We start from the raw sequence: 12,492 nt of genomic DNA on the forward strand, positions 1-12,492 counted from the left end.
ATGAAAACCTATTTGATTCTGTAATATCTAAGTGGTCAGATGGAAAATTATAGTTATCACTGATGATGATGACCATATATTTTAAAGACAACATGTATTGAATTTCAATTTTTGATTTTATCATTCCCATGCTAAACGAACGTTCGTCCATTCAACACGTTCACACCGAGAATAAAATCAACGCATTTCTAAAACTGTATGTATATTATTAAAAATTCTAATTGACGGCCTAAGTTTAATCTCCACTGTGAAAAGCAATATTCTATGCAAGAATCATGAACAATAAATGTTCTAAAATAACTTCATAAACGTTAGTGTTTATTGATTGAAGATAACTCGTGATTGAATACAAAAAACTTTACACATTCACTGAATATGGCAAATGGACGTGAATTGAATATTTCTAAGAAAAAATGTAAGCCAAAACTTTCCGATAAATTAAATGAATACTTAAAATAACAATTAAGAAATAAATGAATATCGAAGAAACTTAAATTACGAATCGGCAATTTTGATTAAAAAATCACATCTATGAAGACACAATACCACTACACTAGTCGCGATAAACTGACGGCTGAACAAAGATAAAATGGTTCCATGCTTTTTATAAACATTTTGATATATCCAATTTTATAGCTATATTTAATTGAGTTAAAAGTCGATTTAAACATTTCGTGGTAAGCCGAAGAGAATATTCCCCATTGTGAGGAATGAGTTATTATAAAGTAAATATGTTGCGAATGAATGATAAGGTTTGTCATATACAGACGTTGTTAGAGTGAGAAAAAACGACTGAATATCATGATGCAATAATCAAATAACGTGTGGGGCTAACTTCACGTATTAACGCAATCGTTATGTGACATCATTGTCTCTTAATTAACTCGTCATTAATGGTTGATGTCAATTGTTTGGTATAAAAAGGTGTACGTAATTTAAGCATATAATAAAATGTAGAATTGCAATGAACTATTATTATCATCGTTACCATCATTAAAATCCAACTTCAAAACGTAATCACGTTAGTAATATTCAAGTTTATGTTACAAAAAGTTAAAATATTTGAAAAACAGAAACATAAGCGCAAAGTAACACACAAGAACATGATCAATGTATGTAAAACTAATAAAAATTTTTGCAAATTGTTAAAAAAAACTTGAACTTGAATACAAAATTGCATGCACAACACTAATTTATGTATTAACATTATGTAAATAACCTAGCATTTTTATTCTGTTTTCTTTTTGTTTATGATCATTAATAAACATAAATATTATTAATCCAAACATCATCAATCACATAAAAAAAAGTAAAAAAAAAGTAGATAAATTAAACTATATTAAGCATAATTATATGCACATGTAAGATATATAAATACTTTGTGTCTATAAAGTTAATAACCACAGTTTAGATATAATATCCATGGACCAATTAATAATTCATATTGTGAGAATTGATCTATACACAAATAGTGCTACAATAATCCAGTACTCTGATACAAAACTCATGTGCCTTCTCATACCCACCATGATTTAAAATTTAATTAAGCTGATGACAAGAGTGGAGACAATAAGAAAGATCGATGCTTTAGCCATAGACATGTGATTGCAAAAGTCTGTGTCGCACTCACACAATCTCACTTTGATTCTTGCTGTGCCTGTCCTATCAACACATCTGTTCTCTCTGCTTTTATCCGGCCATGTTGCACAGGAACGCACTGTCCTGGTTTCACCTTCGACTGTTTGTTAAAACTTGTTTTAAAATGTTAAATATATAATGCAATGCACAACTGAGCTATGCATCATTTATTGTAAACTTTATTCATATTAATGTCAAAAATTTGTAACTAATTTCATAATAATATTTGTATAAGTTACAATAAAAACTTTTACCATCATGAACCATTACACGACATCTTTCCCATGGATAATTATTTCTTGGGGGCAAAGTGCTGCAATTTACTATAAAATCCCTGTCCGTTGGTTTTAAATTTTCACATTTCTCCCCATTATATTTGTCCCCTGACATACAAACAAAGCATTGTATTCCGTGGCTTCCTAAATTGCGAAAAAATTAAAATTAATTTATTGCCTAACATATGGAAGGAATAGAATAGAATAGATAACAGAGTATTTTGGTTTAAAAAAGAAACTAAATACCTGATAAGAAGAATATTTGTAAGCAAAAAAAAGAAAAATTATAAACAACGCATTATTCAACATTAAAAATAAGAGTAAAATATTATAAAATTGTTTAATTAATCTTGGCCTCTAATGAAATTAAATAACCAATCAAAATTAAAATTAAGACACTAGTCAAATTTATTTTGCATTTGCTTGTTTTGTACTGACCAGAAGCAAAAAAAGCAACGAGGCAAGCCAGGATCGGAATGATGATTAGGAAGACACTTGAAGCTTTCATCATTTTCGTTCAATTAATTATGAAATTATCTGAAGAATTAAAAGATTAAATTAACGCACAACATCGGTCGTCCTAACCTCTAAACCAAAATAATAATTCAAGTGTGAACATTATAATATGGCGATGGACGAGTCTAGCGTGGAGGTATGTTCAAGTTAATGTGAAATTATATACATTACCTTCCAATTCTAAACATTAACAAATTTTTTGTCCGTGCGATTTATGAAACTTTCTATAAAGAAAGTCAAAATTGTTACAAACAGTACAGAAATAAATTGTGTCAACAAAGGATAAATCTAAATACACTAACGAATTATGCTTAGGCCACATATATAGAATAATAACGTTGTTAAAATAACGTTATACAGTGTCATACAAATACAGATGCATACTTCTATATGCATATATATATATATATATATATATATATATATACATACATACATACATATTGAGATATATATATATATTATATACATCATATATATATATATGAGACATATACTTAGAATAAACAGATATTTGTATAATGAAAAACATAAGCTAACAGCTAGCTTGGATATAGCATGTGCAATTTGTTGAAATTTATGTTTGGATTTAAATATCACACGTGTATAAATGCGTTCACGCTCTCGCACACACACACACACACACACACACACACACTTGCTTATGTTTATGCATTCCTACACATGGATTTCTGTACTCTGATCTCAATTAAATGCGATAGCGGTTGTTATTTATATCACATAGACAAGTCGGTGAACGCTGACAACTGGAGAGAATCGAATAAGCCTATTTTTCCAATAGCAATCAAAATAAAAATAAGTTTCCCCTCTAAGCATATCTAGTATAAATTTTACATATCTAGTGTTAAGAAAATCATTAACAATATATAATATCTATACTATACAATACAATATGTAACTCTACTATATAAAACTCGTAAAAATGTAAAAAAAAGTGCGTATTAAGATCTAACAATTTGTGTGTCTTGCTGAATTTTATAATTGATGTCTACATGAAGTCACGTTACCAATGAAATACATATCCATTATAAGATCAGTCTTGTACATCGTTATGAATATGCACTGCACACGTACCCGCCTGAATTTCACAAACTAATTCTTTCAAAACAACATCGAACACACAAAATGAAGACATACTAACTACCAAGCGACATAAAAATTCTAACGACACAAAAGTAGTGTGTTAGACAAGTTGCGATGATGACTGCTGCTGTGTTACTTTATTCACAAACTTCATTCACTCACATTCTTCTATTTAACTCTCGTTCAAGCCAGTATGATCCGGCCATAATCAGCATGTGCTTTATTGTTACAAATAAATGTATGCATTAATGTGTTTAGTGTTGTTTTGTTCGTCATAAATGTTTGCCTGTGAATAAATATATTTTATGACACTTCAGAATAACTTCATCCCACTTCAAAATATATCTTATTTTATGATTCTCAAATTAATGCATGTCCGAAATAGATACTTCAAGCCAAAGGATTTATCAATAATATAATGCAAAGAAGCTTTCGCCACCTTCCATTAGCTATTTTTAGTTAATATTACATGCTATTTAATTTTATATAAAATTTTATTTATTTTCATCGAACGAAAATTCATTTGTATCTTGTGAGAATTAATTACTTTCATTTATATTACATTATGAAGCGTTTTTGTGAGAAAAATATAGAAACTATACTACACGTCTTTTCCTTTTCTCAACAAAGAAATTAAAATTCGGAAAATTTTAAGAGATTTCTGCATAAGTTCGTTTAAAAAATTCTTTTTCCATCTACTTAACTGCTACGTTAACTGACTTGATTAACGCACGAATTGCGAAGGTTCTTAAATGAAATTATAATGAAATTCATATAGTAATATTCAACATATCTGTGGAAACGTAAATTAAAATAACATCATTTCATCCAACAAAATTATTGACGTTCAAAACGCGTATATTGGACTTTTTTATGCCTGTTTTTAAAGTCGTTCATATACATAAATACGCTTACATAAAATACATATATTATTAGCATGAATCGATCGAAGAATAGTCAAGATACACACAGACTAGGTGCATATAGCAGGGAATTTATATTTGCAAGTTTTCATAAGAAAATATAAAACCTTAGTACATAATATATATTCGTTTGCGTGAACAACAAAAATGTCGATTTTAAGCGAGGACAGATTTGATTACAGTTTATAATTATTCTAGCGTTGTATCAAATGAAATGAATGTGTCAATTCATCGACTTAAGTCAGAAATTAAAACAAAACTAAGTTAATAAAAAAAAATTTGATAAATTTAACGATTCATCAAAATTCATTTAATCAAGCAAGACATTACGATCATCAAAACTTTATCATCATCACCTGTTATTGTAATTGAATCAAAGAATGGCGTAATTGAAATGTCAATCAAAATTGATGAGTTCTGCTTCGTTTGGTCCTGGCCGATGCTGAGCCAGTCCATTGGAATAATAGTTACCTGTAATTTTATTTCGTAACAACACTTTTTGATAATTAAATAGAAACTACAAAATACAAAAACACTATTATTAATAATAGTACAAATGAAACTCCAAATAATTAATTTTTAAATAATCTGGAAGAAGAATATTAGAAAATAACCTTGCTGTTGTGGATCAGGTAAGGAATTTGTAGTTTGTGAGTAGTTAAGAGGGTAGGCGGCCATTTGTTGTGGTGCTGCTTGTTGCAACATACCTTTTGTCATTTAAGGTTTGATTTTTTACAATATTATTGTTTTATCAACTAGAAAATATTTTCAATTTCCGGTATAAAACATATGGAAAAGAATTCATCAGAAAGATTTCTTAAGAGTCTAACCGGGTTGTTGTTGATAGGCAAGTTGCTGCTGTTGCTGATTCAGCATGACCTGTTGAGGAACATAACCAGCAACGTTGGGTTGTTGTTGTTGTTGGAAGGTGGGTGGCAGCTGTGCGTTGGCGACATTTATGTTGGGTGGTTGCTGAGCGTATTGGTGCTGTGCCTCTGCAACTGCATTAATTCCCGGCCTAACAATAGCAGGAGGAACAATTGGTTGTTGTTGTGGCAGCGTTGAAGCAGCAGGGTACTCATGTAGCGGCATTTGTGGCTGGTATCCTGCAACATTTGGTTGCTGTGGTTGTGGGTGCGCCACGCCTGGTTGAACATAAGCATTATTAAGATAAGGTTGTTGTTGCTGCTGCTGCTGTGCTTGAGTGGGTGGGACTTGCATTTGATTGACAGCATATGGAACTTGTCCAGGAATTTGCTGGTACATCATTGGCTGAGGTGGCATTGTTTGAGCTGCATAACCCTGTTGAATGTTTATTAATAAAAAAAATAACTAAACATTTTAAATACGTTGATACAAATTATAAGTGATGAAAATTTAATTTTTGAATCTTGAATGTTTTATAACAAATTTATATAATTTTAATAATGCCTAGTAATCAAATGATCAGACAGACCTGTGGGAAGCCGTACTGCATGGCCTTCATCTGTTGTTCCTGCTTCTGCATTTCCAACCTCTTCCTCATCTCCAGTTCCTGCTCATGCATCCTCTGCAGGGCCATCTGTCGTTGGTACTCCAGGTACACCTGCCGGCAAGTTATCATAACTTAATGTGTGGATACAAATCGTAAATATCAATCTTATGTAAATTTACAAATCATATTTCTTTTAAAACCCCTTCTAGTTTGTTCGTGCATGAAATTAAAATTTTATAAATCACTACGCAAAAAAAATGTACTGACCTGCTTCTTCTGTCTGAGGATCTCAAGTTTTTGAGCCAGTTGTATCTGTCGCAGCCTCTCCATCTCCTCCTGCTTGCGCCTCGTCTTCTCTCTGTGCTCCTCCCGCAGGACGTCGAGAGCATCTCGAGCATCCTTCAACTGTGACAGCTTATCTTGCAGGGACTCATAATGAGCTGATGATGAGAGAATGATTGCAGTCTTGTACAGACTATTTAACGAATAATACGATCATCATCATCTGTAATTTTGATCTACATTTACAGAAAGTATGCTAATTTTCCAATTAAAAAAGTAAAGATTATTGCTGTACCTCTGTCAAAATGTTGAAGTCAACTCATGAAAAGTGCTATACTTATAAACAATTCAATACAATACAATAAAATACAATACAATATATTTTTAAATTCAATAGCACTAACCTCTGTTATCCTCCTGCTGTGAGATGTACTTGAGTAATGTTGGATGCATGGCATTCAATGTCATGAACAGTGTTTGCACCGATGAATCATTTGTTATATTCCTACCTGGCAACGTTAAACTCGTCTATGTAAATGCTTCATCCACTAAATGTCAATTCAAATACAATTGAAAAACCACAAATAATTTTATCTTTAAGCATACAAATTAACATCTGCCTCATTTAACAAGTGGTATGTAGGCTATCAACAAGCTAAAATTATCTCATTTCATTGGCATTTAAGAACATTTTAGATGATGATTGATTGAAGAAAGGAAAGAGTTCAAAACAAAAGCTAATGTGGATAAAAAAGCAAGCAATATCTCTCTCTCTCTCCCACTCACACACACGCACACACAAATCGCACTCACCTCTCTGTGAATTACTCTTCATTCGGTTGACAAATATTTCAATGCTGCTACTCAATGCCTTCAAAAACTGTTCCCTCTCCTCTTCGTCCTCTCCTTTCTGTTGTTCATCAGCGTTGTTCACCGCTGCTACTGCTGCTTCACTCAAGCCATTCTAACAAAAAGATTTTAAATTATAAAATATTAGCATGTAAAAAATTATAAAATATTAGCATGTAAGTCTATTTAACTGATTAATTAGTATAAATGGAAACATTAAAATGGATTTTATGTAAAAAAAATAGAAAAAGGTCATTTGATAAATTAAATTAGTTATAAAAATTCCAAATAACAATTTGTTTAGTTTACTGGCCAGTTATTTTAAAATAAATATAGTGAGATATCCTCTCTTCTCAAAGCAGAATGATTCAACGGTGGGATAAACAAAATTTGCATGCTAACGATGCCGATGACAAATTAAATGCAAATACAAAATCATTTAGACATAACACAGATCAGTTAAAATACATACTGCTATGTGAAATTTTCAAATGGCAAGTGCGAAATAAACTAAAAATTAAAACAACTGATGAGGGCCCAACTCTTGGTAAGGTCACATATCAAAATGTACTCAATATTCAACATGGTAAATATTAATTTTATAGTTTAGAGATTTATAAATTCACACAATAACTCACCACACATTTGATTGAGTGTTAAATCAAAACGCAAATCTTAATTAATTAACTAATTAATTATTTGTCTACATACTATTTTCATTTATTATTTATGTACATTGTAACTTTTGTTACATTCTTTGTGTCTGACGGACAAAAAATGAATTAATAAATAGATAAAAACAACAAACAGACAAACTTCTTCAATCTTTTTGTTGTTTGCAGTGATGGAGCCAAGAGGAGCAGATGGCTGAGTAACGGGGACATTAGTGGCCACGCTCGGATTCTTCATCTCGAAACTTTTCTGCTGCCAGTAGTTGCGATTGAGGTAACGAGCAAGTTCAGGGTCCATGTCACTGGTATCCATCACTGGTTGCTGTTGTGGCTGCTGTTGCGACTGTTTCTGTGTTTAATTTCAGTTTTTTTTACATTGATTTGCAAGAAGTAATGCAATCTTCCTATAGAACTTTCACACAAGAAGTTTTTCAGTGAAAAAATTAACTAGAAGGGTCTGGTTATAAAAATTCAGAGTTTAAAAAATAAAAATTTAACCAATGTTGCAAAACAACAAGCTTTAAGGAACTATATAATGAAATAAAACAATACAGTGAGCAAAGGAAGATAACAATCAGCTAGTTGGTTGGTCAGATAATAAAAACATGCAGTTAGCTGGCAAAGCAGAAAAACAAACACACAAAATGAGTACAAACCACAGGCACAGAGTAGAGACTTTCGGTAGGTTTGTTGCTTGAAGATGACATAGTGCTCGCTGCATTCGAGGAACTGAAACCATACGAAGCTCTCTGCTTTTGTTTCTAATTGTGTGTTAAAATGCAACTTTTTAAAATAATTTTTACCATCACATTAATTTAGAAATATGACCAAGTAAAAAGGGAAAAATATAGGTAAGATGATGATGAGGTTAACAGAAAAGTTTAACTTAGGTAAGAGTAATTAAAGATTTATCATTAATTCATCAGATGAAATCAGATTTAGGGGTGTGGTTTTAGTGTATAAAAATTTACACTGACCTCTTTGGCTTCAGCTTCACTCTGAGAGAGAGCAAGTGCCAATTGTAGTTCCTCCTCCTCTTGAATTTCTGCCTCTGTGCGACTTGGTGGAGCCTGTCAAACGGTAATTTCACCACATTTTTATAAAATTTAATTTAAACTTTTATATGGCAAAAAAACAAAAATCAATAACTTATATTATTATTTGTTTTGAAGATTAGTAAATGTTGTTTGGTAAAATGTAACCAACAGCCGAAGAATATTTTAGCAATATTTCAGCAATAAAAAACGAACTTGTGATTGTTTGGAGAGAGGACTGGACAGATATTCTGCCGGCAATTCATCTTTCTTCTCTGCTGAACTAGCAGGCCTTTTTAACGTAATTGAAAAAACTTGGTTTTAAAAAAAGAAATTTTTTAAAAATTTGAAAATTATCATTACACAATAATTTACCACAAAATACTAAAATTTATTGAAAATAAACATTGAACTGTCCAATCAAATTATGTGTGTGAAAAAAGGATAAGATTTCCAGTAAAAACAAATATCTAACTTGCTGATCTGTTCAAAACAGGAATCACAAACTCGCACTTCCTTCTCGATTCCATACTTTGGAATGATGGATGTCTTGGAGGAACATTTCTGGCAAAAGACCTGTCCACAGGCCCTGCAGTGATGCTGTCAGACAAACATTTTATAACAACATAATCATACATTTTATCAAAAAACATTTTTGTATAAATAATTCAACAAAATATTTTTGAAATTCAGTAGATGATGAACACAAAAAAAATCAACGAGTGGACGAAATAAATTGATCAACCTTCCTGTTGAAAGTGGTGAATGCAGCTCTGCACCTGTGGCACAACTCACCATCCCTCCATTCCGGGGCCTTTTCTGCCAAAAACATGGCATCTGATTCTTTCAGCGTCGGAAAGGCGAACCCTTTCAAAGATCAATTTGAGTTGCTAATTAAATAAAACCAATTGCAATGAACTGACACAACAAATTATTTAATTGTAATTTTAGATGAAAACCCACAAATAGATGAATAACTGAATGAAAATATCTATCAAATAAATATATGAAACTTTGGTGTGCACGCGCGAGCGCGCGCGTGTTTTTACCATTCGTTTATCAAGCCTACATACCTTCCCTTTTCATTTCATTGTAGGCATCTTGTACAACTTTATAACTTGGTTCATTTCTAAATGCATGTGACCAAACCTGAACCAACTCCACTATTTTATTTTTCACTGGCTCTTGTCTTTTCTAAAGAAAAAAGTATATAGTTGGATGTAAAATTGATTCTATACAGGTTTTAGCTACTATTGAATTTATAAAATTTTTCAGAGAGATTTTAATGTTAATGATTTATACTTTAGCATACATTACAAAATATTTCAACTTGTTCATTCTATCAAGGTGTGCAAATCCTACCCTAGCTTGATCTTTCAAGAAATCCATGAAGTCTCTTGTGGCCATCTCGATGTGTACAATGGAACCACAATTCTTAACAACTGATTCCAGAACCTGGTTGTATTTTCATCAATTTATATACCTTTTTTTATTTCTAACAAGTTTAAATGAATAAATAATTATGAAATAAAAAAAATTTCAATTATATTATGATATATAATAAACTGTAAAATTATAATTAAAGAAATAAATATATGAAACTTTAAACAAACAATAATTAGACAACATACATGAAGGGCATATTTGCTGACATGGGGATTCTCATTCTCAATTTTCTTTTTTATTGCATTCAGTGCATATGAGGGTCTGAAATAATATAGCCATTTAAGAATAGCTATTCTCAAGTCATAATATTTTAATATTACTATGTAATGATTATATTAATTAATAACATGATATTATGTGGTGATAATTGAATCCTCCAAGAATGAATAAATTAATAAATAAATTAAATTAATAAACAGAATGAGTTGTAAGACAAAACCAATTTAAAAGGCATATGGAAGTCGTTCTAATCAACCATACCATGCAAAAATACATATAGAAAATATCTTAACTTCTTGAAACAGTTTGAACATTTCAATAAAAATTGAATCTGACAGGGAGAAATGGTTTCCAGAGTTTGATTTTCAGAATAAAAAAGAAGAAATACCAACTGGACATCTCCTTGTCTGATGTTGTCACACAGTTGCAGTGTTGAGTCCCAATCAGGGTCCAACAGCAATTTGCTAGTAGCTTTGTCTTAAACATTGAAGTTACAACATTTTAAGTTAATTGTTATATTCGATACTAAATAGTATAGCAAGAAAATAAAAAAATATTAAAAAGAAAGATGAGATTGCACTCAACTTGGTCAATACTTAGACTTAGCATGGACACCTGAATTAACTTAATATTTTAACAAAAATAAATGACCAGATACTAGAAACTAGCTGTGCTAGCTAGATGGATGTAGATAGTTTTTAAATTTAATTTTATATATACTTTGCAATCATTTCATTAATGGTTTATATGTTAACAATTAATCATGCATTAATATCTAAGGTATTAAATTAATGATTAATCATTAGTTATTTCATTATCATTATCATTAGTTATCATTAGTAAACTCTTTACTAATTTCTTCATCATTTTTAATAAAGACTAGCACTACACACTAGACTAAAGAATTTTTTAGTAAAATAACTAAATAATACTGATATAAATAAAATAAATATATATATAATTATAATATATATTATAATTATATAATATAATTACTAAAACTAAATAATATACAATTATTAATTATACAATTATATTATAATAATTATAGTATTATAAATTATACATACATCTTTTTATTTTTATTTATAATATAATACTTATGAAATGAAAGACATTTAAATTAATTAGAAAATTTAAATAACTTTATTTTTATAAATAGGTAAGAGAAATGAAAAAGACAGTTCGTGTACCAATTACAATTAAAAAATCAGGTGATAGGCACAAGAAAGACTGAAGAGGTGAAAGAAAAGAAGAAAGATGAAATCAGTGGTCATAGTCATGAGGTGATATGGGAACAAACAAACAAAAATTTATTTATAATAATATTTAAAAACAAACTTACCCAACAAGCGATCAAAGACGGCCGTTTTACTCGAAAACATAATTTAATATTTTTAATAACTTTAGATTGGACTTGACGGACAAATGAGAAACTTTTGGAAGAAAAATTGTCGAAAATTAAATAATTTCAGAGATGTGCAAACTAATTGTGTGACGCTACATTTTTTATATACAGCTCCTACAATTCACAATTTTTTTTTTTTTATTATTCTTTAAAAATCAGGATCTGACAGACGCAGAAACTGTAACAACATGCAAGGCAGTGAAACAAAATTAAACAAATAAGTGAGAAAATAAATACAAAAAGTGAGGAAGAGAAATGATAAAACATGAAAAATAAAATATGTTAGAATAAAATAAATAATAATAAGACAAATAAAAGAAATGTAATTGACGATGGAGTATAAAATGAAGTAACGGCAAATTGATAGACTAGATGATGACTTAGTGGGTTAGTCAGGTGATCGATAGATAAAGGCTAGGCCTGTGTGAAAAAGTTTAATGAGTATTAAAATCATATATGTCTCGATGTAAAATCCTGTTTACGTCGAGATATCTATGTACACAATGTACGTTTCCCGCAGGTTAATTTCATTTATGTTCTTAAGTCAGTATAATCTCGGTTGTAATCAAATATATATATTATACATATATCATTATACATATCCATGGCGCACAACGGTCATACACTGTCAACTGGAACTCTTTCACTTATAT

General features: G+C 30.4%; 2 protein-coding genes across 2 annotated transcripts; both read right to left on the minus strand.

Moving 5' to 3' along the window:
• Positions 1-961: 961 nt before the first annotated feature.
• On the minus strand, positions 962-2,740 carry HELRODRAFT_185351 (hypothetical protein). The gene is made up of 4 exons (XM_009014348.1): positions 2,605-2,740; positions 2,352-2,450; positions 1,893-2,057; positions 962-1,738 (listed from the first exon to the last, which is right to left on the minus strand). The coding sequence occupies exons 2-4, from the start codon at positions 2,422-2,424 to the stop codon at positions 1,533-1,535; spliced, it is 444 nt and encodes a 147-aa protein (XP_009012596.1). The 5' UTR covers positions 2,425-2,450; positions 2,605-2,740; the 3' UTR covers positions 962-1,532.
• A 1,584-nt stretch (positions 2,741-4,324) lies between these two features.
• Positions 4,325-11,901, minus strand: HELRODRAFT_190525 (hypothetical protein). The gene is made up of 18 exons (XM_009014349.1): positions 11,777-11,901; positions 10,824-10,908; positions 10,398-10,473; positions 10,129-10,221; positions 9,840-9,960; positions 9,512-9,633; positions 9,242-9,366; positions 8,983-9,058; positions 8,710-8,802; positions 8,389-8,493; positions 7,878-8,081; positions 7,026-7,176; positions 6,617-6,721; positions 6,198-6,370; positions 5,913-6,041; positions 5,287-5,758; positions 5,071-5,163; positions 4,325-4,927 (listed from the first exon to the last, which is right to left on the minus strand). The coding sequence occupies exons 1-18, from the start codon at positions 11,814-11,816 to the stop codon at positions 4,854-4,856; spliced, it is 2,337 nt and encodes a 778-aa protein (XP_009012597.1). The 5' UTR covers positions 11,817-11,901; the 3' UTR covers positions 4,325-4,853.
• Between the last annotated feature and the right edge of the window lie 591 nt (positions 11,902-12,492).

The sequence above is a fragment of the Helobdella robusta genome (genome assembly GCF_000326865.2).
Source record: "Helobdella robusta unplaced genomic scaffold HELROscaffold_13, whole genome shotgun sequence".
NCBI classification, from domain to species: Eukaryota; Metazoa; Annelida; class Clitellata; order Rhynchobdellida; family Glossiphoniidae; genus Helobdella; species Helobdella robusta.